Source organism: Gadus morhua, chromosome 7, assembly GCF_902167405.1.
Source record: "Gadus morhua chromosome 7, gadMor3.0, whole genome shotgun sequence".
Classification (NCBI taxonomy): Eukaryota; Metazoa; Chordata; class Actinopteri; order Gadiformes; family Gadidae; genus Gadus; species Gadus morhua.
This window is the reverse complement of record NC_044054.1, coordinates 14,238,508-14,264,639: the sequence shown is the minus strand read 5'-3', so window position 1 is coordinate 14,264,639 and position 26,132 is coordinate 14,238,508. Positions and strand designations below refer to the sequence as shown.

Here is a 26,132-nt window from a genome sequence, read left to right as displayed (position 1 = left end):
ATAACAAAGGTCGTTTTCTCGTGATAACGAATTAATTATCTTGTTTTCTCGATATAACAAAGGTCGTTTTCTCGTGATAACGAATTAATTATCTCGTTATCTCGATATAACAGACAGACATTTGGCGCTGGTTAATGTGATCGTGCTGATTTCAGCCTACGAGAGCTTCCACTGTCTGATCCAGGTGTGTCCCAGGGAGGTGAAAATTGCAAATCACATTATTGATCAACGCATCAGGACCTACTTCAACCAAGGTCTAACACAGGCAGAAATTGCATTGTGCCTTTCTGTAAGAGATGGCTTTCAGATTAGAAAAAATATCTCGTTATCACGAGAAAACGATCTTTGTTATATCGAGATAACGAGATAATAAGTCGTTATCACGAGATAACAGTGCATAAAAAAATAAAATAATCTATGGCCGTTCTCGGCTTCCGTAAGTATTCAATTATTTTTTATATATTTAATATTACTTACATCCTACGATCTTTATATACCATTTCCAAAACACATTTCCCCTCTGTTTCCCTGTCAGTTTAAATCATATAATTATGGACTTTTATTGGGAAATGCAATACCGGAAGAAGTTCAAAATGTGGCGCTATACGCGTTGCCTTCAGGGTATCCAGAGACGGTGACGGTTGACTACTACGTGTTGTTGTAAACGCGGCACCATGGAAGTGAGGGGCAATCCGGGCACCATCAGGGGGCTTTTTTACACGCTTTGTGGCCTTCTTATCATTACCAAGTTTAGTTCTGCAGAGGAGCGAGCCAACGACAAAAAGGAGCAAGAATGCCACAACTATGCGGGAGGACATGTCTACCCGGGGGAAGCTTTCCGTGTCCCTGTGTCAGATCATTCCCTGCACCTCAGCAAAGCTAAAAGTAAGCTCTTTTTAAATTTCGTTATCCATTCAAGCTAGTTATGGGATGCCTATGAATGTTGTCCCAGGAGGAATAGTGCTGTCTGCAGCAGCTGATGCACGGTGCTAGGGCATGTGTCCCGTTATAGTAGCAGTGCAGTGCACCATAAGGAACAATAGATAAAAACAGCTTGCAAATCCCAGTAACTTCTGTCCTAATTGTAAACACTGCATTCACATGGTCGAAAATAAAATGTCCATCCCTGGTGGCTTATCATTTAATTTGCTAGGGCATAGTTATGAGGCTACCTTTCATACATATGGCTGTGAGAAGACACGTCATTCTACAAAACTCGGGGGAGTTTGGATGTCGTACACCAACCAATATCATCTCTATTATGGGCGGTGAAATTCTATGTAAGAATGTAGGTCATCATGAAGCCATTATTTCTTTCCTTTTAACATAAATAAGTAGGTATGTCGTTGAAAAAACGACATTGTTTCATTGGTGGAATTTCTGTGAATGTCCCATAACTGGTATTAACCCTTTATGTGTGGTTGTTTTTATAAATTCATTATTTTTTTATGTTTTGCCTCTGAAAGTTTCCAAACCATCACCACACTGGGAAGGAACAGCTGTCATCAACGGTGAATTCAAAGAGCTGAAACTGACAGACTACAAGGGAAAATACCTTGTCTTCTTCTTCTACCCCCTGGACTTGTGAGTCGGATTCTGCACTCACAGCTTTCATTTTAGCTTCTTCTTAAACACAGAGTCCTAATGTAACACCATCCTGTATTCTTCCACAGCACATTTGTCTGCCCCACTGAGATCATTGCATTCAGTGATCGCGTCCACGAGTTTCATGCCATCAACGCGGAGGTGGTCGCCTGCTCCGTTGACTCGCAGTTCACGCACCTGGCCTGGTAAAACAGGCTAATACATTAAAACCGCTGTCCTATTTTTCATTGAACTTAACTTTATGGCAAATGGGCATGTGGCCAATATTTTACTGACGGGGAACAGTGGTAGCTTTATCAAATGCTTTCTGACTATTGCTGTTCAAAGTCTACTTCTTGTGATGTAGAAAGAGGAATCATTTATTGTAATGGATGAGTATTATGAGCAGGATGAAGATGCAATACTGCAATGGTATTCTGTCCCAAAGTGTCCCCTGTATATCTGTCGATTGCCTAATGAATTGTTCCCATTGGGATCTACAGTATGTCTTTGTTACCTTTTCCTATCAGCTAACCAATTAACACAAATTATTTGTATTAAAAGGATCAACACGCCCAGGAAGCAGGGCGGACTGGGAACCATGAAGATCCCCCTGTTGTCTGACCTCACACACCAGATCGCCAAGGACTACGGCGTGTTCCTTGAGGACCAGGGACACACACTGAGGTATGACATCACCAAACAGTCACCGGGGGTAGGATACCCTCATTAAAACACTGAGGTATGACATCACCACACAGTCACCGGGGGTAGGATACCCTCATTAAAACACTGAGGTATGACATCACCACACAGTCACCGGGGGTAGGATACCCTCATTAAAACACTGAGGTATGACATCACCACACAGTCACCGGGGGTAGGATACCCTCATTAAAACACTGAGGTATGACATCACCACACAGTCACCGGGGGTAGGATACCCTCATTAAAACACTGAGGTATGACATCACCACAAAGTCACCGGGGGTAGGATACACTCATTAAAACACTGAGGTATGACATCACCACACAGTCACCGGGGGTAGGATACCCTCATTAAAACACTGAGGTATGACATCACCACACAGTCACCGGGGGTAGGATACCCTCATTAAAACACTGAGGTATGACATCACCACACAGTCACCGGGGGTAGGATACCCTCATTAAAACACTGAGGTATGACATCACCACAAAGTCACCGGGGGTAGGATACACTCATTAAAACACTGAGGTATGACATCACCACAAAGTCACCGGGGGTAGGATACACTCATTAAAACACTGAGGTATGACATCACCACACAGTCACCGGGGGTAGGATACACTCATTAAAACACTGAGGTATGACATCACCACACAGTCACTGGGTAGAATACCCTAAAGGTGCGTTCACGGTCCTGGTGATAACGAGACGACTCGCCAGTGATGACGCTCATGCTTCCGCGTGTTCCCGACAGCGACCGTTCACGTGCACTGCGTTCGGAATCTAAAAGTTCCTTACAGCAGGTTTTTTTATCCGATATAAAAAAGTCTGAACCAAACAGAAATTAGTAGAATCAGTGTCAAGTTCGAACGCCTTTTATTTCCTTGTAGCCTATCACCTACTATCCTTTTGCTTTGATTTATGAGAAGTACATTGTATTGCCTGGAAGGCTACAGTACACTTGCCCTTATCTAGAGCTGGTTTACCAGTACACAGCGTTTAAAACTGAGCAAAGTCGATGCCAACAGACGGTTGCAAAGTCAATCAATTGTAAAGAATGTGATATGATGGTTGATTCTTTTATGTTGAATAAAATGTTCATGTTCCGACATATTTATGCGCGTCACTAGTAAATCATACGTCACCAACTGGGCAACTCTGTTATCAATATCTGGCCCCAGTTGCCGAACGGAAGTAGAACCATAAGAGTGTCATGACGTGTCGTTCACGAGAACTTTCCTACACACTGAGGTATGACATCATCATACAGTCACTGGGGTTAGGATACCCTAATAAACGCACTTAGTTATGACATCACACAGTAACTTGGGGTAGGATGCCCTCATATACACCCTGAGGAATGACAGAAAATAAATTGAATCCAATTTTGATAATCAATTAATCACTGAAGGTATTTATCAAGTAGAAAACAAAACATTTTCTGCTTAATGTAGTAGTCCAATTCAAATATTTGCTTCATGGATCATTTTAAAAAGAATAGTTGATTTTCTTAACGGCTGATTGTCAGATAAAGCAGGCACGTTTAACACATCACTTTGGACTCTGGTAACTTGTGGTGGCCTTTGCTATCATTGAGACTTTTTATAGACAAGGAAGGATTGACTATAAAATGTATCTATAGTTCCAGCCAGACAGGGATAAGTGCTCTCAAATCCTGAACGATAATTAAAAACCCACCACAATCTCCTAATCATTTAATTGCAAATGAGACATACGTTAGAGATTCATTAACATTTTAGTTCATGGATATGCACTTTCTTTAGTTGGTATTAAAATCAATTCTGTCAAGAAGGAGTTGGCTAAATTGATGTCCATCACTTTTTTCAAACCCATCCACTAGATGGGTGCAAACGGCAAGCCACAATCGAATAAGCGTGGCTTCCTTTGTAGTTTAAATGTTTAAGGGCATTGACCACTAGTAGATAATGGGCTAACACAGCGAGCTTGCTTGTTTCAACACTTGCTTTGAAATACACATCACAGACGTTCACATGTCTTGAGAAGGTCTTGTCAGGGTCACGTTGTGGGTGGTTTTTGAGTGGCCGTGTGTTGTGCTCTAGGGGTCTGTTCATCATCGACGATAAGGGAACGCTGAGACAGATCACCATGAACGATCTCCCTGTCGGACGCTCTGTGGACGAGACCCTACGATTGGTCCAGGCCTTCCAGTACACAGACAAGCACGGAGAAGGTCCCGCACACTACACTTTATTTACCTTTTTAGCATATGAAATGCTGTACATTCAACAGAAAAAAATTATAACCACTTAAAACGGAGGATGATTTTTATATATAGCGTGTGTTAATATTATTTGGTTGTTAACTTCAGATGACTTTTCTCTAACTTTTTAATTTTGTGTCTTGCAGTTTGTCCTGCGGGATGGAAACCAGGCAGTGACACGGTAAGTGTCTAAATTAAGTGTTTGTGCCTGTCCGCAAGGCCTTTCTTTAGTACTAATTGCTTCATTCTCTTTCACAGATCATTCCGGACCCCTCTGGAAAGCTCAAATACTTTGATAAACTCAATTAGGCCATTAGCGACCTAAAATAAAAACCCTCTTGTAAGATGTTGATTGTGTTGTATTTACTAAGAGAGATGTACCTTTTTTTTTATCTTGTCATTTCACCAGCCAAATGAGCACTTGAACATCGAAGAGAAAATAATCTACAAAATTGCTCCTTGTCTCAAAATACTCAAACTTAGTTTGAGTATTTTGTAATGCACTGCTTAAACTCCTCATAGGATCATAAAAATAATCTATAAATGGATCGAGAAAGTTAAGGAACATGCATTTCAAGATGTGTTTATTCAAAATAAATTGGGTAATCAGGCAGCAGCATTCTAGCCTTTCTTGTTCACAGAAATGCAAGCTCTGCTGATTCTGCTGTTTCCGATGTCCTCTTAATAATAGAATAAGAACATTGTAACCTAGCCCTATGAGCTACATCCGACCCAATCAATTTACTTTACGACATGAATTTGAGGAAAGGAAACTAGATGTAAGCGTCTATAGGCGGTTAGTTATACAATTGACACTATTACCCTGACCATTTTTTATTACCGTGTCATCATCGGTCAGGCTCACATGACAGTACACGCGCTGTCTACGGATTATGCTAATTATTAGAGCACCGGATGTGACTCATTTGACGTCATAAAGAGCGGAGATGTTGATCTTTAAGTGATTACTTTCGTAAAATCTAATAGTCTAATGTGGGGCATTCATAACCACCGCAGACCAAAAAAAGTAGGTTAACACTTTTTTTTTTTTAAATCCAACGAATATTTTAGGTTCAATTGAATCGCAGAGTTCAACTGAGTTTTGGTTCTTCAGAAACGATTTAGCGATTCACAAGGTCTCGTAAATCATTAACACATTTCTTCAGCGGTCAGGTAAAATGCGTGAACAACATAAAGATAAGGAAGTATAGGGGGAAGCACATCATCCGTGCGCAGTGTACCGCTGGAGGAGTACTACATGCTAATGAGTCCGCTACTGCTTTCTGGTCAACAGGAAGAGCGTCCGTCAGTCCGCCTCGGAGAAGGCTCAGCGCAACACGCACTGACTCCCATGTAATTCCATATTATTTGTTTTTTCTCTTTTTGTCGGGGGTTGAACTCCTGAGGATCGAATGAAGAAACAAGTTTTACACATTTTTACGTTTAGAGGAATTATCAGTAAAGGTAAAAAAGGTAAAAAGAGAAAATGGCTAACTTCATATTACGAAAGGCCGAACCCAACGACGTGTCCGATATATTGCGAATGATCAAGGTAAATACGATACGTTTTCTCTTTCGGTTTAATGTTTATGACGACTACAGAGTTTTTAGGGATTTCTTGAATAATAGGTTAATGTTTTTATCTTTGACTTTCTATCTATCGCTCTGCTAATCGAAGGAACTTGCTAAATATGAAGAAATGGAAGAACAGGTCATCCTAACCGAGAAAGGTGAGTGTTTCCTCATTAAATCTGCCTTGGATTAATAAGGCCCCGTACTGAAAAGTGGTATTCACTATGGATATCCTAACAGAACTGCTCGAAGACGGATTTGGCGATCACCCTTTCTACCACTGTTTTGTTGGCGAAGTCCCGAAAGAAAAGCAAAGCTCAGAAGGTATACATACTTTTGTTTCCCCTTTCTTCAATGCATAAATATATCTGCTGTCTTGATGTAGTCCTTATAACCTAACGTCGAAAATAAACCAGTTGATTGAGTGGAAGCATTTATATTTTTCTTATTTCAGGCTTCACTGTGGTGGCCTTTGCCATGTATTACTTCACGTATGACCCTTGGATTGGAAAGCTTCTCTATTTAGAGGACTTCTATGTCATGGAGGAGTTTCGAGGTAAGTTAATGATATAGACTTACAGTGCATAGTTCACTGGATCCCAGTTAGAAGCATAATCCATGTCTTATAACATCAAGTGTGACATGTCTCAGATAGTCTGGGTTGATTACTATTTTAATGTGTAACTTTTTGTGGAAGCTCAGTTTTTTTCTCTGTGTAGATGGCCACTTTATACTCACTATTGGTCACTTTTGATGGTGTAATCATTTTGCTATCCTGTGCTTTAGCTGTCCGGCTAATTTGAAGACTACATTTCCTGTGTGTGATTGCTAACATTTATTTTATTTTGAATTTTAACAGGTTTTGGCATGGGCTCCCACATCCTGAGACTCCTGAGCGAGGTATGAAGGCCTTCATGAATTAGCCGCCAACCGTTGATATATATGTAACCAACTCTGAGCTTACTCAGCTAGCATTAATGTTAGCCATGTTCAGATTCTTAATGGATACCGTACAGTAATTCATCAATCCTGAAGGAAATTGGCACAAACTCTCTACAACAGATGGTGAATGATAATATAAATACAAAAAAAGTAATAAGGGTAAAATTATAAAGAGAAATTAGCATGTGAAATATAGAGTTGTGAATTGGCAGAAAAAAGATATGAACATATATGTTGCTTGAACTGAGTGGCTCAAATACTTAGATATTGCACAGATATGGCGTATACAGTAAGTTAAAGATGTGTTGTGTGTGTGTGTGTCCTGCGTTGTCCAGACTGCGGTGAAGACCCGCTGCAGCAGCATGCATTTCATTGTGGCCGAGAACAACACTCCGTCCATCGAGTTCTACAAGCGGCGTGGAGCCTCCGACCTGTCGAGCGAGGAGGGGTGGCGCCTGTTCGCCATCGACAAGGAAGACCTGAAGAAGATGACCACCCCAAAATAAGAGCTGATTCAACATGATTGATTAGTAATCTAGTGGATGCCTGCAGTGATTTGCTAGGCTTACAATAACTGCATTAGTCGAAATGTTGTTTTTTCTTCTTTTATGTGTAACCATTAAAAATGGGGTATTTGTGAAACATAATCTAAGAAGGGAAATTATCAATGATAGAAAGGGAGTATGAAATGCTTCAATATAGCTAATATAAATGTAATATTCAATGGTTATTATGACACTTAATCAATGTGTTTTATTATACTTTGACACTATTTTAAACCCTTATGTTGTGTTTAGACCGTAAACTAGTATGCTGAAGTATTCAACATGTCAATCATTAATAAATCATAAAAATGACTAAAGCTGAATGGAATATATAATATAACTAACCCTTTGGGTGATATGCCCGATTAAAAACTAACACATTAACTTTGACCTTTGTTGCTTGGACGCATGTCTTATGCACACTGATCAGAGTGATCTGTCATTTGTTTTATCTTTCAACGTATTCAGTTGTGTCTGCTTGTTAAACTTATGTATTGGCAGTTTTTTTTAATGTAATGGAATATTTGATTTTTTGCAAAAGGTAAATATTGATTTTTAAGGCTTCATTAAAGAGATGTACACACACCCACGACTTGCTGGCATGTTATTTGTTGAAACGTTCGACCACTACCATGATTTTTTTAATATAATTTTTGCAAAGTGTGTCCAATATAATGTTTATAATATCTTCACCTATTATATTAGAATTGAAATTGAACATGGACATAAATAGAACATGAGAACAACATTGTGTACATCTGTCAGTTGAGGATATTTAGGATAATGTGTCAATATAAGATATATTTTAATTCGATTTATGTAGAATAATTTACCGGACACATTGGGATGAGGCAAACTGCAAATGGTGGACATATAGCCATGCCATTAAAAAATAGGATTTGTGCTTTAGGGCCAGGTTACCTGGCTAAACGTGACCTGAACATAATGTTATTTATTTAAACCTTTTTTGGGAAGGAGAAAAAAAACGGTTTGAAAATGATGGCCTTCAACTCGGTGGCTACCAGTTTGTTTTCCACAACCCTTCCGCATTTTCCTACAAGTTTGTGGCTGTGACGTGTAGTGCTGACGGCGGCCTCGGAGCCGGCGGAGCAGGGGGCTGTAGCATGAGAATATTTGGCTTTAGACGTCCGAGTTTCAGTGGAGCTCCCTAAACAATCGGCCCCTCCTTCTCTGCCTCGCTCTGGCCCGCCCTGACGATACCAAATTCCCGATCCAATCCTGCCCGAGTCTGGGGAAACAAGGCGGCCTAGGGAAACCGAGAAGCGGGTAGAGGCCATCCTTCCCGCATAAAACGGGTATGCATGCATTTTTCTCGCATTATTTAGAGACCACGGTAGGCCTTTGTGCACATTGGTCTCCGGGTACCCGTGAGACATCGTATGCGCTTTGTTTTTATTCTGTGGGAGAGGCCAGGGCCTTCTTTAGGCCCAGGCCTTTAGTGAGAGGCCGTAACCATCAGAGGGGGCCTAAGCTAGCTATTTAGCCCGCTCGAAACAGGAATTTGTACGTTGCTTTGATTGCAATTCAATTAAATATTTGCGTTGAAACGGTGTAATGCACAGCGCAATGGTTTATGTCTTGAAAACGGGTATTGTTTCCACCGTTCTCTAATTACATGCTGCTGTTGGCTATTGCTAAAAAATGGCGCACGGACCACGGCAGTGTCGGACATTAGTCGTGCAAAAGGCGTCCCTGCACCCGTGCTAACATACACAGTATATGGTCACATCAGGGGTAAGTGCGCTGCTGGATACAAACGTTTACTAAGCCGGGGAGAAATGCAGTTTATTATCATCACAGGTGTCCCGCATTACCTATTTTGTTTATAGGTTTTCTGCCGCCGTCCCATAATTAGCTCTATTTTTGCTAAGGTAGATGGACTACGATACACTTCGAATGCTATATGCATCCGTATGCTAGTTTTTAATTAGCATGTTAATATTAAAGCGTCGTTATTAAAAAGCACGCGAGCATCTTTCATACATCTCTGCACTGCGTTCGGCTGCTCACGCGCTTGTGCGCAGTCCAGATACACACCGTTGTCATTTCCCACCTGGAGGTGGGGGATGGTTCTTGCAGCGATAATTAAATGGCACCCCGCCGTCCTCTCTTAAAATCCTTTCTCAATACAACTGTCTCTCAAAGACCATTGTTTACAACGCTCTTTACACTCCTACTGTCGCGCATCTGCCTTGGATAAATGTAGGCTACAAGCAGGACAATGTCTTTGCTTTGAGAATGCATTGTCCCCTGTAGGCAATTTCGTCTTCAAATACTCCCCCTGCCGCAGAAATAATAAAGCCTGTGTTAGCTAATGGTTACAGCATTGCACTACTAAACGCATATTTTGCGTTTCATAAAAAAATATGTTGTAGGGTATTAAACAATTCAGGCCCATACACGTTGCTTTGTATGTTTTTGTATTCCTTCATATCATGCAGCATAAATGCTAGCCAGTTTTCTATTTTTAAATGTCTATCATAAATGGTTTCACGATGTAGTAGTGCTAGCTGTGCATGTTTTTGCATTAGTGTGTGAGATTTATAGGCGTAAAACATTTTTCTTACTTAGTATTAGATCACCTATTCATCACATCAAAAACAATGAATCGTAATGTACACTTTAGTTACGTTTGCACTACTTTCACTGGTAGCAGACCTTAGCGCCAGGCCACAAGTGCAAGAGGCACAAAAATGCTTGTCCAGTGACAACAAACATGGACCCAATGTTGTGAAATCTGTCCAATCACACACAGATGAAACCTCATCTTGTTGGTGACCATTGTTGGATTTATCTAGACCGTGATCTAAAGTGTACTCTTTTTTTTTTTTTTTTTACCCATTGTTTACATACTGGTTTTTCGCCCTTGCTCCCTTTTGCTCACCTCAAGGCGGTGTTTGCACGTGTCCGGTTCTGTGCACCTTTTTAAAAGCTACTTCCGTGGTTTCTTTGAGGGCAATCGTCTCTGATTTATGAAAACAAATAGTTTGATTGTCTGTCTGAAGGCAGGACGTTGTTGTTGGTGTGGTTGTTGTGTGTGCAGCGGACGTGTGTTGTGTTATTAAATGCTCCGACAAATCTTCCCTCGTTCACAGCCCTCCGGAGACAAATGCAGTGCGAGGACAATGGATGAGGATGACGCCCGGCTCGCAATACACACTCAGGAGCCCAAAATAATCCTGCACGGATCGGGTAAAACCTCACTCTGCTACTATATACTGTTACTATACTGTTGCAATACACACTAAGGAGCCCAAAATAATCACTTATTACTAGTACTAATACAGCTACTACTAATACTACTGCTACTACTACTACTATATCTTTATTACTTCTAAGACTGTTACAAAACACTCATGAGTCCAAATGAATACTGTACGGATCACCTAATACTACTCGTACAACTGCTACTAGTACTACTCCTACTACTGTACTACTACTACTATATCCTATTACTTCTATTACTGTTACACTATAACCCTGCACAGATCGGATACTAATTCTAAATACTGAATGCTGTTACAATGCACTATTACTATACGATTGCTATATACTAAGTAAACACTCTTACTTTACATCAGTACTATACAAGTACATTCTGTTACTATATACATACAAATAGACTATGGTATACTTCCGAATTGTTACTTTCTACTGTTACTGATATGCATAATAGTATACTTATTCCATAACACTTTTACTCTATATACAGTTACTATACACGTTATTCTAGTATAACGTATTCGATATACGTAGTCCTACGTTTAGTCCTACGTTTGAATAGCTCAATATACTAATGAAACAGTGCATATCTCGGTGAGTACCCCCCGTCCGATACGTGTGGCTGCCTGGTCGTGAAGCCCTTCCTGTCTCCCCTCTCCCCCAGATGAGGGTTGCGCCGGTGGGCAGGAGTTTGTCGTGGAGCTTCAAGAGACGGTGCTGGTGTCGGAGGGCGAGGGCGAGGGCATGGCGGTGCATCGCTTCGCCTCCGAGGAGCTGGTGATCCAGGACGCGGTGGAGGACGTCGTGTCCGACTACGTGCACTGCGAGGAGGACGAGGACGTCGCCGTGGAGACGTGCGTGATGGCCCTGGAGGGCGAGGAGGAGGACGAGGACGAGGAGGGCGTTGCCATGGAGGACGGCCTGGACCACGAGCAGCAGGAGGACGACCCGGACGGATGCGGGGACTACCTGATGATATCGTGTAAGGTTTTTTTCCTGTGAAAATGATTGGGTCAATTTGTTATCACAAGTGTAACCGATCCATACTATGGTAGGAAATATAAGTCGAAAGGCTGGAATTAAAATAAAATGTATCTTAGTATTTAGGCTTTTGTGGTCCGAATGCAGTATTTAGTATCTGGCAAACCAGACATTGTACATCTATAGTAACCCAGTTAAGTCTTGTTTTAACACACCCTCTCTATCGCTCTCCCTTCGACCAGTGGACGAGGCCGGCAAGATGGTGTCTGATGATGGGACCGAGGTGACGGTGGAGGGGGCGGTGGAGGACCAGGAGGTGGAGAAGGATGAGGACGGCCAGGAGGTCATCAAGGTCTACATCTTCAAGGCAGACTCTGGGGAGGACGACATGGGTGAGCGCCGGCAGCAGGAAGTCGCGCTTAAGCTTGAATTGTACTGCTGAAAGGCTGGTGAAAGAGTAGGGCGTAAGGGTGACATTGATGATGCGGCCTAGGCTGTAGGTGGCGCTACACAGAATTATAATTTCACATAAACTATTAAGTCAGGGTTCGAAAATTGAACCAAATGTTCCCGGGATATTTATTGGCTGTATTTATTGGCTAATTTAGTTTGTTCACTGTTAATTTTTTTCAGGAAATTCATTTTGGATGTATATCTTGAACCATGATAGTATAATTGGGTAGTAATTTTCTGTTTCAGCCACCAGAGAATTAATTTTGTGTTGTAGTAGACTGAGTTTGGTTGGAGTGTTGTCAGTATAAACGGATTGTTGTTTCTGCAGGAGAATCTGTTGACATCAGCGATGGCGACACAGAGAGCATGGCCCTAACGGGGAACCAGCCAATCAGAGAGAAGATGGTCTATATGTCCGTGGGTGACTCCCACCACCATGGAAACCATAGTATGTCCACATCTAGCATTTACTATTCATCCATTAAGCTGACACTTCATCCAAGAAAACTTTCAGTGAATAAAATAACCTAATAATAAATGAGCTGGTTTGGGTTTGGGATGAGCTGCAGGTAGACTGTTGACCGTGGGGATCAAACCGAGCAGCTTTTAACTGGAAGTCAAGAGTCTAGACACTACACTACTCACAATCGACATGCCTTATCTGGAGGAGGCACTGCTTTCTAAATCCTTGATCCTTGATCCTTGATCTTTGAGATAGCATCCTACAAGTAAAACGTATTGTTGATGTTTATATTGAAGAATGTGAACATGTCCTTTGTGAACATTGATACAAATATCAAATGTGTGTGTGTGCTGCAGGCGCAGAGGAGAGCGAGAGCTGTGAGAACCGGAACGGAGCTGCCAGCGCGCTGCTCCACATTGACGAGTCGGACGGCGTGGACGACCTGAACCGCCAGCGCAGCAAGAACAGGCGGCGGTCAGAGCCCCGCCAGGTGCAGACAGGTAGGGCTGATGCCGTCGACGACCAGAGTGTCTGCCTGTGTCTGCCTACGTTCCCCGTTTTCACCTGTTTCTCTCTTCCCCCCCCTCCCCCCCTCCGCTGCAGCCATCATCATTGGGCCCTACGGCCAGCCCCTCACCGTCTACCCCTGCATGCTGTGCGGCAAGAAGTTCAAGTCGCGGGGGTTCCTGAAGCGCCACACCAAGAACCACCACCAGGAGGTGCTCACCCGCAAGAAGTACCAGTGCACCGACTGCGAGTTCACCACCAACAAGAAGGTGAGCCTCCACAACCACATGGAGGTGCACACGCTGAGCAGCAAGGCGGCGTTCGAGTGCGAGGCGTGCGGCAAGGAGTTCCACCAGCAGGCGGCGTTGTTCTCCCACCGGCTGCAGCACCACCACCGCGAGCCCAAGGGCCAGCCGGCCTCGCCGCCTCCCGCCAACAAGATGCACAAGTGCAAGTTCTGTGACTATGAGACGGCGGAGCAGGGCCTGCTCAACCGCCACCTGCTGGCGGTGCACAGCAAGAGCTTCCCGCACATCTGCGTGGAGTGCGGCAAGGGCTTCCGCCACCCGTCGGAGCTCAAGAAGCACATGCGCACGCACACGGGCGAGAAGCCGTACTCGTGCCTGTACTGTGACTACAAGTCGGCGGACTCGTCGAACCTGAAGACCCACATCAAGACCAAGCACAGCAAGGAGATGCCCTACAAGTGCGAGCGCTGCTTCCAGACCTTCGCCGAGGAGGAGGAGCTGCTGCAGCACGCGCTCACGCACGAGGAGAACAAGACGCACCACTGCGACCACTGCGACCACAAGAGCTCCAACTCCAGCGACCTGAAGCGCCACATCATCTCAGTGCACACCAAAGACTATCCCCACAAGTGCGCCGTGTGCGGCAAGGGCTTCCACCGGCCGTCGGAGCTGAAGAAGCACTCGCTGTCGCACCGCACGAAGAAGCTGCACCAGTGCCGCCACTGCAACTTCAAGATCGCCGACCCCTTCGTGCTCAGCCGCCACATCCTGTCGGTGCACACCAAGGAGCAGCAGCAGCAGCAGCAGCAGCAGCAGCAGCAGTCGTCGCCGGAAAAGGCGGAGGTCAAGAGGACGGTGGAGGCCCCCCAGTCCCCCCCGCCGCCGCCTAAGAAGGCGGCCGCCGGCGGGGCGGGCGGGGTCGTGCCTCCGTCGACGCCGCCCGCCCGGGTGAGCGCGGCCAGCCTGGCCAGCAGTGTGACCGTGGTGATGGGGAAGGGGCAGAAGGAGTGCAGGATCTACCAGTGCCAGTACTGTGACTATAGCACGGGCGACGCGTCGGGCTTCAAGCGCCACGTCATCTCCATCCACACCAAGGACTACCCGCACCGCTGCCACATCTGCTCGAAGGGCTTCCGCCGGCCCTCGGAGAAGAACCAGCACATCCTGCGGCACCACAAGGACGTGGTGCAGGAGTGATAGACGCAGTCGGGGTACGCCAGTAAAGGACACCCCCCCCCCGCCCCCTCGTAGCCCGGGAGCAGCCCCTCCTTCAGACTCCTCCAGGATCAGCGACCCCCTCTGGCGCTCGGTGGGGCGCTGCACTTAGTCCGTTCGTTGTTGTTGTTTTCCTGCTCCTCCTAAACCAGCCTTCCGTCAGACAATTGGTCGTCAGAAACGTGGGAACGTGTACATACCGTTGGGCTCTCGTCTGACAGAACAGGCCGGGGGGTGGGGGGGGGGGGGTGGGGGTGGTCCGTGTGAGGCTTGCACTTCGGACTGCATGTCTGTCGGTGTGCATGACACATGCAAGGTGCGGAGAACCTCATTTTGTAGATACGCCCTGTTTTTTAGGTTGTTTTACAGGTAACATACTGCTCTAAACCACACTGGTCCGGATTATTTCTGCCGTCATAAAACACACAACATGTTACACAAGGAAACATTAGCATTTTCACACGAGACGTCATGTTTATGGTTGTGAAAAACCTTTTCAAAAGCACTTGCCAATTTTTATTTTGTAATACGATGATGGATGCAGTAATGATTTGGTTGTTTCTTTGTGCTTCCATCGGCTTCCAACTAATTGTCTAACGTTGTTCTTCCCACGTCTCGCAAAAATATATAAAAGGCGCAGATCGTACAAAAATGAATTATATACTAGTTAACCTTCAGGCATCTTGTTTTAGGATTGACTTGGTGATATGAAATACTGAAACTGTCACAATAGAAAATCAACCAGTCCATGCCCAGCTAAAAGGACTTGTGTAGTCCTCAATATATTCAATCATTACACTAATATCCCCATTCTCAGCCTCGTACGTCGGAGAACAGCCCGTCGTGTTTAAATTACGCCATAACCGGTGGTGTTAGGGGATTAACGTCAAATTAAAAAAGTTTCCTTTTTGTTTTTGATGTTTATACTGCAATAAAATGAGTGGGTGATACGATCAGCGGTGTCTGTCTGTGGGAGCTGACATTGTCACGACCCACCACATCGTGAGGATTTCTTTCTGTCGGGCCTTAATAGGGTTAGATAACGGTAAACATGGTGCAACGTTTTTATTAAAGAGACAAACGGAACTCATGTCTGAGTGATTGACGATGAAGTCATTGTCGATGGAAAGGGAACTGTGTTGTTAGGCTCAGCGCCAGGGTCTGATGGTGTATCTCTGTACTATGGCTTTTACTTTTTATTTCACCTGTGACTTTTTTTGTTTTTATATTTATTTCATCATTTACAATGTGTTGTATAGTTACATGTAACTAGACTTCTATGGGACGTAAATTATTGTTTTGTACACAACTCTGTAAAAAGTGTGTAGATGTAAAACACTTTACAGAAACAAAATCAAAACTGTGTTGTTATCGATGTACTTCAATGTATTTGTTAAGAAAAAAGGTAATAAAAGCCAAGTATTTTACCTGCATGTTGGAATATTTTATATCACATCAGCAAGCTTTGTAATAACTTGTGGGTCTAAATGAACTATAGGCTGTATTCCTCAAAATTATAAAAAAAAATGTTATAGTCTTAGTGACCGTGATCCATTTTAAACCCATCTTTCGATTGAAGACAACGAATATGCACCAAATAGTTTTTTATTATTTTCACTCAAGTGAAAATACCATTGTAAATGTGCGTCAGTGGGCATCTATAGTCTCGGCGCCACGTGCAGAGACGATGCTTCTCGCTGTATTGCATCGATCAGGCCTCAGCGCACTCCCCTAGAAAGAAGAGCAGTAAAACCAAGGTTAAACATTATTTGTTGATTTTGGATTGATATTGTGATTGAACTCAAGTTTGTTTAACTGTGACATCGATATATTTGGGCTACCCTACCGTTTTGAGGGAGGATGGCTATGTTTTCGGGCAGAATACCGTTCTCCAGGGAAAACTGCTTGAACTTTTCCAATAGTTGGGGGTTGAGCTGGTTCCCTCGGCCTGCCAAGGCAAACTCCAGTTTAGTAAACTGGTTGGTGAGGGCTCTTATAAAAATCTTTTGTCAAACTGGAGGCATGTTTTACCGTATAATTTGTTGAGGACAGTGGAAACGCCGCCGTTGGTCTTCAGGGTGTATATGAGGGCGTACTCGTCGTACTTGACGTCGACCACGCGCATGTCGTTATCGTTGTCCATTCCTGAAGGAGAGAATATTGATGACAAAGATTGTGTGTGTGTGTGTGTGTGTGTGTGTGTGTGTGTGTGTGTGTGTGTGTGTGTGTGTGTGTGTGTGTGTGTGTGTGTGTGTGTGTGTGTGTGTGTGTGTGTGCGCGCGCGTGTGTATTTGTGAGGGAGACTCACGCTCGCTCTTGAACACGAACTTTCCAGGAACATCTGTCTTCTTTGCCAGGTGGCTCATTCTCCAACACGACGCGTCAGATCTGGACATTAATAAACAATAGGCTCGCATTATTAGGTTATATTATTAGAAAAAGTTATTCGTTGAGAATATTTTATATTATAGTCGCTAGGCCTGCTACCTGAGACTAGCGTACGACATGTCCAGGTCCCCGGCGGCGGTTGGGGTCAGTATGGCGGTGCCCATCTTCATGCTGGCCCGGTGGTCCACGAACCACTGGGCGTTGGTGGCGAAGCCGATCAGATACCATTTCCCCGCCACCTTTAATATGCAGACACACACCCGTGGGGTTAGGGTTACATATACTCAAACATGACCTCAAATGATTAATCAATATTCTCAAAGTTCAGGGCCAAAGATAATTAAGCCTTCAGTTTAGTGATTGTTCTTTATTGTTTCTCTACGCTGAAGCCTTAATAGCTATGCAAGCCTTTAGCAGAAATAACGGTCTGGTTAGTCACGATTAGATCATAAGATTAGCTATGTACTTCATCAAATGAAGGTGTACACATCCAAACAAAGCAAGTGGCCTAAAGAAATTATGGAATTCATCAACGAACGTATATGCCTATACAAGGAGATGCCTATTAGTAAAGGATCTAATTTTTAGTGATACAATAAAGTAGAACTAGACAACAAAAGTATTCAATCTGCCTCATTACCGGCTAATTTAACCTAGGAAGCTAGATGCATTGCAATTGATCATGAATTGGTAAATATTATTGATCATCAGCTACAGTAACTAAGTGTCTTACCGCCTGGATGTTAAAGTTGTCCTGGGGTACAACATCAGAGGTCACAAGCAGAGAGCACAGCAGTATCCCCAAAACGCTGAACAACGCTGTTGCCATACTTATGCCGATTCTGTCTGACTACGATTTCTGGGTCTAAGGTTTGCTGGTCACCCCCTATATAGTACAGTAGGGGAGTGTGTGCACACACAAACACACACACACAAACACACACACACACACACACACACACACACACACACACACACACACACACACACACACACACACACACACACACACACACACACACACACACACACACACACAGCCCAGAGGGGGAATGGGTTTAAACGTGCAGAGCAATTGAGTCCATTCGTTACTGGTAAGAAATATTTTCCACACGTATATGAGTGGAAATACCTGAGGTATTTTAGGGCGAGAAAACCTTAAAAGCAGCTGAAGATGATACAGAGGAAATGGTAAACAGCGCAGAATGTGTGTGTGCTGTGTGTTCCAGTAGTTTCTGTTGACCTGACATAGACGATACAAATTCACTTGTCAGCAGTCACAACAAAAAACAGCATGCTGTGCGTGTGTGTGTATAGTTATTTGTGTGTGTGCATGTTTGTATGTCAGTGTTTATGTGCGTGTGTGTGTGTGTGCGTGTGTGTGTGTGTGTGTTTTTGTGAGTGAGTGTATTTGTGTATAAAAAAATATGTGTGTTTGTGTGTGTACGTGTGCATGCATATTTGTGTGTGCATTTAATCACCTTGCATTTGTGTCTATCCACTTTTTTAACAATGCAGACTTAATAAAGGTATATTTATTATTTCGTTAGTTTGTTTGCAGATGAGCCAGGCGGGGGGATTGGGGAAGAAAGGAGCCAGGGGTTTAGGGTATGCTGTTGACAGCTATCTGCTGTGCTTTAGGATATTGACCCTATAGAGCGCCAGTCAGGGCCTGTTGCCAGGTAGATCTGTAATCTGCCCTGAGCTACCTGTCTTAATATGAAGATTGATAACAACACCTTTCATCTGTGGTGCAGGTGGTGGTCTGTCGCTAATTTTTTGATTCTATCTTACCCATTGTTTTACTCAGGGTTCACGATGGCTAAACTCTCATTGAATACTCATTTAAAACGTCAGCATTAAAAATATTGTAAAACATGACGGCGGGTTCCAGATTTAGAAAAACAACATATCACTTATCCTAACTAGTTCTCAGGATGTTCCTCTGGGTGTTGCTCTATACGACTTTCTGATGTGGTTTCCTTGCCTTGTTTGGACAGGCCAGGGAATACAGACAAGGTTAGTGGGTTGAAGGTGATTAGGAGTGACATGTTCTCACGATTGTGACATAACCACATTCAATGCATCTTGTTTCCCCCATGTTTCGCCTGTGTAAATGACTGCACATTTTCTAACTAACTTCATAAGTATCCTTGATCCCCCATTGTGTCGATTCCTTCGTGTTTTTACCAATGTGGCGACTAGCGATATGAGCATAAAATGACTGAAGTTGTACTTTTAGTCTGATATATTGTTTTAAGGCTGACACATTCTCAAGGTCAATGGTTGGTCGTTAAACCAGCTAAAACTAAGCCTGATGACAGCTGCTCTTCTGGCTGCGCAGCTCCAGGGTTCACTAGCCGGGAACATTTTTATATACGTGCAGTCCATTATAAACAGTACACGTGTGTGTTTTTGCTTGAAGCTACAGAGGCCTGTTGAATGTGCAGTTATCAGGTGTCAAATTTTTTTCCATTAAGGAGGGCCCCAAACTCCAATCTCAGTAGTCAGATGTGGACACATGCACACACCCACACTCATGCAGGAATTCCTTCAAGGCACCTCTGCCAAAATAACCGGGATAAGGTACAAACACTCTGTCACCCTGTCTAGGGGCCTTATTCATGCAGCCATTGTGGCATCATTCCACATTCAGTTCCACCACCGATGTAGCGTTAAGATTTAGAGCCTAGATGGCTGCTAGGTGAATTTTATGATTGATTTTTAAGGGAGTTATTTGGGTAGAATCAAATAATAAGAAAACACTGTGGTGGGTGGGGCATAGCAATACACAAGCAATAATAATAATGATTATACCATTTTTCTCTAAGGTCAAACTCAAACCTGGCATTTTCTAAAGACATTGTTTTCCGATTAATACTTTGCCTTTATTAATAATCACACTCTGATCTCGGCTTTACATGGATGTTGTTCACATTACGGAAATGTGTATGACATTTCCTTCTTGTCATTATTGTGATTGAATGTACTTTACAGTAAATGAGAGGTAAGTTCTCAAGAGATGGATATAAACATCATACATTGCCACCAGAGGTCAGGCTTGCATTGGCATTATTTCAAAGGCATCTCAATACTTACTGCCAGTAAGTTGTATGTAGTAATATATACATGCTATTTAATGTCACATATGTATCGATATATGGTAATATGTAGTAGATATAGTATACAAAGAAAGGAAGATATTTAAATTTATCAGAAAATGTAAAAAGCAAAAGTTAAGCAAAGTTGTAGAAAGGGTTGTTGCAGAAAGGTGCATTGCATAGCATAGTCTCTAGGGCATAGTTGGTCGATTTTGAGTCGAATCCTATTCTTAATGGAGTTCTATGTGTATGGGAGGTACATATAAGTGTATATATTCATGGCATGCATCCATCTAGTATGAATCAATTATTTATGTGCATGATTCGCAGAAAGTTTCTTTTCTATTCTGGGAATTACTGCAAGTGGAACCGGATAAACAAAACATTTCAATTATATATAAAACAATACAATTATATATAGGATCATATGTATAATATACATAGCCTTTGTATTAGTCTATTCTATTCAATTTCAAGGTAGCAGAACGTGAATGACAAACATATTTATTGTGGAAGATATCAAGATGGTGGTATCTAGGTTACATCATAGAGATGGTTGTCAGCCTATCAGAGTAGAGCAATTTGTTTTTTTTTCAAATTCATAAAAAAATCAATAAAAACAGAGTCCTCTGCAATTAAATAGAGGAAGAATATGTTGTTTCATAAAAGTCTAGAAATGCAGGTGGATGCCACCTGAAACCTGTTCACGAACACTGACACAAAAAAACTAATGGTCCTGAGGTCCTGATTCAGACCAAGTTAGCCTGTCTGATCGGGGCCAAGCCACTTGCAGTTCTGTCCGTCATGGTGAGGAACTCAAGCCAGTTGTGGAAGAACCCCCTGTAGTACTCGCCGGTGTCGACCACCAGGCCGAACAGATGGCGGCGACCCGTCTTATAGCGCAGGGCGACCTGGGCTTCGCGCTCCGTCACGTTGAAGCTGATGTTCAGGACCTGGAAGAACAGCAGGTGCAGCAGACCCAAGGTCACCATGCTGCTGTACCAGGCACAGGTGAAGGACAGCGCCGTGCTGGGGAGAACAACACAACAGGAAAGGTTCAGCACCTAGGACCTTTGACCTAGGTGAGTATGGGGTACCTTTATAGAGTTTGGGGTACCTGTATAGAGTATGGGATATAGAGTATGGGGTACCTGTATGAGTTTGGGGTACCTGTATAGAGTATGGGGTACCTGTATGAGTTCGGGGTACCTGTATGAGTTTGGGGTACCTGTATAGAGTTTGGGGTACCTGTATAGAGTATGGTGTGACTGTACTAGTTGTAGACCCTAGGACAGTAGAGCAGCGCAGTGATAAGGTACTGCATAGTGACAGAGTACAGTGTACCTGTACTGGTTGTAGACCCCAGGGCAGTAGAGCAGGGCAGTGAGGAGGTGCTGGTGAGGACACAGGCTGTGCAGGACCATAGTAATCCCATACACGGAGGTCAACAAAAACACAGACAGGGTGAACAGGAAGCAGCGGTGGTTGCTCTTTCCAACACAGCTGTTTATCCTACGGTACGCGGTGAGATAGACACACCAGACATACAAATACACAACACAACACAACACAGCGACCGGTGAACTTTAATCCACACCCATCGAACCTCATGCACTTTTATACACAGGTTTGTTGAGAATAACTTGAATTAATGCTGTTGTTGACCTAGCAAACATTGGTCTTGATTCTGTGGAATTCAATTGATTTTGTTTCCAGCATCAGAAAATCTAGTAGAATACAGTTAGGTTTTTCGGACTCCGAGGTCAAAAGGTTCTGGGTTTGATCCCCAATGTCCACATCCTAACATGTAGTCAACCTTGAGTAAGATGCTGAAATGCACTGTATAGCACTTTGCATAGGATAAAAGCCTCTGCAAAAGTAATAGCATATTTTACCGCTTGGAAAATAAAGATGGTATTCATAACAACATAATGACAACATAGTGAACCCTGGTCTCTAGCTAGCAGGCAGGGATAGGCGCTATACTAACGAGGTACCATATCAAATAATTGACATGTGAGTCCTGCAGCAGAAGGCAGGGGAAGGACCTTGAATCTGAACCCTTGAGCACTAGTCTACCAGGGAATTGAACACCAACCTCATGCGGGGAAGGCATGCACAGCACCCTAAACACATTAACACATTAACACCATCCCACGTTAAAGCAGGACCTGGAATCTCTCAGAACCCACCAGATGCAGTGGTGGTCGAGTCTCTGCACGCAGGACCCACAGATCCGACAGTGTCCTGCACGCGGCGGCCGTACCACTTTACACACCGCACATCTGCTGCCCTGGCCCTTCACCACCGGGGTTTGCGTCTCCTCCCCGGTGCTCCTCACCTCAGGAGGCCCACCTCTGTTCACCTCAACGCTGCGTTTGTCCGGCACCGCCGAAATCGCCCCTGCCACCACGAACCCCGGCCCCCTCTTGGTACGAACCAGCGAGACGACGGTGATCACCACCCCGGCCGTCACGACCAGCACCTGCTGGGGGCCCACGTCCCCCCGAGGCAGGATCTCGGTGAGGAAGAGGTAGTACATGTAGGCCAGAGAGTAGAGGGAGAGGGTGAGGAAGAAGAGGGTGCGTCTCTTGCGGCGATGCGTGGCGTAGTAGTACCAGAGCAGGAGGCAGGGCAGAGCGCTGAGCACCACTACGCCGAGCAGGACATGGAGGGCCGCCAGGCGCAGCAGCAGCGGGAGAAGAACCAGGACAGGAACCATGGAGAACTCCAGCCTGTCGATCACAGCGTTCAGCACGGACGGCCTCTGACCTCCGGAAGGACCCTTCAGCCACCTAGGCCGAGACGAGAGGCGGTGTCAGTGATAATGGTTTGAGCAGGTGAAAGACCCAGGGGACATTACAATCATTGATTGCCTTTGACAAGGTTCAAGACCTTTTTTTGCATAGTGTGTCTCGTCCTCCTGACTTCTATAGCTACTCTGTCCAGTTCAAATTTTTTCATTAGATTTTGTGATGTGATTGATTGGCTCTTTGAATGTAGATCACCATCTATGATTACACCCAGATTTGCGGCTTCACCGCTGTTCTCCAGAGACAGAGAACTGAGATGAGCAGCAATTATCTGTCTTTTTTCGCCAAAGATGGCTATCTCAGTTTTATCAGGAAAAATTGTTATCAGAAGATATACCTCATTGAAGAGAGCCATTTCCAAGGCCTCAAAACACCAGCAGCGCCTCTCCTCAGTCCTCACCTGTTGCAGGCCTCATCTAGGTCCTCACAGTGGCAGGAACATCCATACTGGTGGCAGTCACACTCGCAGCAGCACATGGAGTCGTCTGGCTCCGGGGGCTTCAACTTCTCCCATTTCATGATAAATCACTGAGGAGCGGCCTCGCAGCCACCTGCCAACAGACTGGTGATACAGCTCAACATGGCCTAACGTGACATTTACGATGTTGTTAAAAACGATACAGGGACACTCAGTGGTGTTCAACACGATATCAATACTGTTGACTTGGCGATATTGGAAAGAATAGAGCAATATCGGTCACTTCGCTACATGTGATGAATAAGTTGCCTTCCTTGCCTCGCTGAGTAGTTCAAGGAATAAGGGGAATGGTAAATGGTCCTTGTTGTAATGGTTAAGGAAGTTGGCTGATCAATGACCTCCTGCAGATTTATTGATTGATGCTCTAAGTGTAATGATGAGACTAAACGTCTGCGTAAAGGTATCCCACATCATCTAAGAAAAGGTGCCCACTACACTTCAAAATAAAATAAAAGAAATATATATAAAAGTATATGTAAGCCCACCACACAATGTGCTGCCATGGTCTGATGGGAATAGGGGCAGCTTGGTTAGGGGAACAGTCTACACCAGGGGTCAGCAACCTTTTCAACATGCAGAGCCAGTTTGACATTTTCTCGTTAATAAGTGTGCCTTAAGCAACAATATATAAAATGAAGCTGAATTATGACACAGCGACCAAAAACATTTCCAGAAGACCTGGAATTGTACTATTTAGTCCACAATCATGCATCAACATTTTAAATGTTTTTTTGGTTCTTATATTTGCAACATGGGCTTACAAATTATAATTACATGTGTCCCATCTTAAAACACCATTTTCAGAAACTCATTCAAAAACATATTTGCACTGTGAGAAATGTAAAAATCGAGAATATATGAGAATGTTGAAACCATCCACATCAATATCTTTAAGACATGTACAGCTATGCAAAACCATGTGAAGGCGATGCATACAGCAACAACACCACTTGCAACCATATTTTAAATATTTTATTTTCTATTACTCACAACATAGGTTTAAAACTATTAATTGATCCCATTTCAGAACACTGCTTTCTGTAACTAATTTTAAATTATTTGCACTGGGAGGAAATGCCCAAAACAGAATAAAGTGCAAAAAAAAAATCGTTAGGAATGATTATGCTGCCGCATTGTGCTGTGAATTTTTTTAATAATAAAATAAAACAAAAATATATATTTTTTGTGAATGATTATGCTGCCCCATGCCAGTGGTGGCACGCGTGCCTAGGGTTGCCGACCCCTGGTCTACACAAACTGGTGGCCACACGGAAGTCACTCTCACATATTGTAGCACTCCGACTCATCTAAAAAAAATACGCATATATAACATACAGGGAATGCTCGGAATGGATAGCTATTGAAATAAAAAACTACATAAATATGAATGTCATACGTTGCCATGTCCTCTTTAAAAACCCTTTTAAAGAATGTCTAGGTGCCATTTGGTAGGGGATTACATATTCACATATTACTTTCCTAATTGGATTAGTTCCCTGATCTATTAATTCCCTAAACGCTTATTTCATTTGTTGAAACAAGGCCACTGCGTCCATCGGGAGCACTATCTGGGCCAACGACCCTGGGTCTATACGCTGATGAGATAACTATTTACGTTGAGGATAAAAGATCTCTATGCCTATATCCTATATCTGTCCTACAGAGACATTACAGGAACAACGCATTCAACATTTTAAATAAATCTCTCCATCCTATATGTATGTACAATATATGACTGAATTTACAGATTTAAGTACATTTTTTTACAGAATCAAGATAGATATCAAATAAAATACATGATTAAAATATAATTTGAATTTTAGCACTTTCTTGATTATTAAATGCCCCATACTGAAAGGTGATATACAAAGTAAGTCCATTATCATGCACAATATGATGATAAAAGTATAAAAGAAAATTCAGACTCACCTTTTAATTTGTATGCAGATTAGGCTTAATTCAGGTTTCCACACCCGATGAGTGAAGTACCCAAAATTGCAGATCTTCGTCCTCTTCTTTAACAAGCTATTCCCAACAACAAATACAAATCTTCCTTAACAGTGGAAAGCTCTTAAGTCGACAGCCGACCCGTTAATGTAATTATGTTTTTTTCCTCCAAGCTGGGAACAGAAGTGAGACAGATTTCTCCCCTGGTTGCAGCAGACGAGGTGCTGTTTGTCTTATAGCAACCCACCGCTGAAGGAGTCCTAACACTGCATAGACACTTTGAGAAGGGCAGGCTACATAACTGGGATTCCTGATAACAAGTGCTTTGCCCTGTGGTCGCATTGCTCTCCACCTTCCTTTGGAGTCAGCTGTCATAAAACAGTGCGAGTTGAGCCATGGCAGCGCTCAGGCTCTTCCTCGCCCCCCGTCTGTATTCCTATTGAGGATCTTTGGCTTTACAATGACTGGTAAATATAGGTACAGCCCAGTCCGATGCCAGAGTCCCTCCACAGCTCTGTGTGTGAGGGTCAGGTTGTTCTGAGTCCACCACTCTTTGTAATTCCACGGTGGTGGTGGTGGTGTCAGAGATGAGATGGGGATCCACGCTGGGAACATGAGAACACTGAAACGCTGGAGATTGAAGACCAGGAGACCCAGAGTGGGAGGCCACACCCTGTTGACTCAAGTTTCCTCCCCAGAGA

General features: G+C 43.5%; 4 protein-coding genes across 6 annotated transcripts; 3 read left to right on the top strand and 1 right to left on the bottom strand.

Annotated features, from left to right (window-relative positions):
• The first annotated feature begins 582 nt into the window (after positions 1-582).
• On the top strand, positions 583-4,887 carry prdx4 (peroxiredoxin 4). The gene is made up of 7 exons (XM_030362130.1): positions 583-885; positions 1,467-1,584; positions 1,674-1,790; positions 2,149-2,271; positions 4,375-4,505; positions 4,682-4,716; positions 4,794-4,887. The coding sequence occupies exons 1-7, from the start codon at positions 675-677 to the stop codon at positions 4,842-4,844; spliced, it is 786 nt and encodes a 261-aa protein (XP_030217990.1). The 5' UTR covers positions 583-674; the 3' UTR covers positions 4,845-4,887.
• Positions 4,888-5,543: 656 nt separating this feature from the next.
• Positions 5,544-8,186, top strand: LOC115547721 (diamine acetyltransferase 1). 2 transcript variants are annotated; one of them, XM_030362152.1, is made up of 7 exons: positions 5,544-5,562; positions 5,830-6,087; positions 6,214-6,265; positions 6,348-6,431; positions 6,562-6,663; positions 6,967-7,007; positions 7,385-7,894. In XM_030362152.1, the coding sequence occupies exons 2-7, from the start codon at positions 6,022-6,024 to the stop codon at positions 7,553-7,555; spliced, it is 516 nt and encodes a 171-aa protein (XP_030218012.1). In that variant the 5' UTR covers positions 5,544-5,562; positions 5,830-6,021; the 3' UTR covers positions 7,556-7,894. The 2 variants fall into 2 exon arrangements, with proteins under 2 accessions (XP_030218012.1, XP_030218013.1); XM_030362153.1 differs by lacking the exon at positions 5,544-5,562 and having other exon boundaries at positions 5,761-6,087; positions 7,385-8,186.
• A 449-nt stretch (positions 8,187-8,635) lies between these two features.
• LOC115547674 (zinc finger Y-chromosomal protein 1) lies at positions 8,636-16,131 on the top strand. Of its 2 annotated transcripts, none has more exons than XM_030362077.1 (7): positions 8,636-8,910; positions 10,711-10,807; positions 11,502-11,819; positions 12,061-12,210; positions 12,600-12,719; positions 13,091-13,234; positions 13,338-16,131. In XM_030362077.1, exons 2-7 carry the CDS (start codon positions 10,741-10,743, stop codon positions 14,684-14,686), a joined length of 2,148 nt encoding a protein of 715 aa, XP_030217937.1. In that variant the 5' UTR covers positions 8,636-8,910; positions 10,711-10,740; the 3' UTR covers positions 14,687-16,131. The 2 variants fall into 2 exon arrangements, with proteins under 2 accessions (XP_030217937.1, XP_030217936.1); XM_030362076.1 differs by lacking the exon at positions 8,636-8,910 and adding an exon at positions 8,939-9,349.
• A 162-nt stretch (positions 16,132-16,293) lies between these two features.
• On the bottom strand, positions 16,294-26,043 carry LOC115547723 (palmitoyltransferase ZDHHC23). Its single transcript, XM_030362155.1, has 10 exons — positions 25,414-26,043; positions 23,407-23,557; positions 22,386-22,988; positions 21,538-21,705; positions 20,985-21,222; positions 17,192-17,331; positions 17,013-17,092; positions 16,736-16,849; positions 16,551-16,652; positions 16,294-16,435 (listed from the first exon to the last, which is right to left on the bottom strand). The coding sequence occupies exons 2-10, from the start codon at positions 23,523-23,525 to the stop codon at positions 16,416-16,418; spliced, it is 1,584 nt and encodes a 527-aa protein (XP_030218015.1). The 5' UTR covers positions 23,526-23,557; positions 25,414-26,043; the 3' UTR covers positions 16,294-16,415.
• Positions 26,044-26,132: the final 89 nt, after the last annotated feature.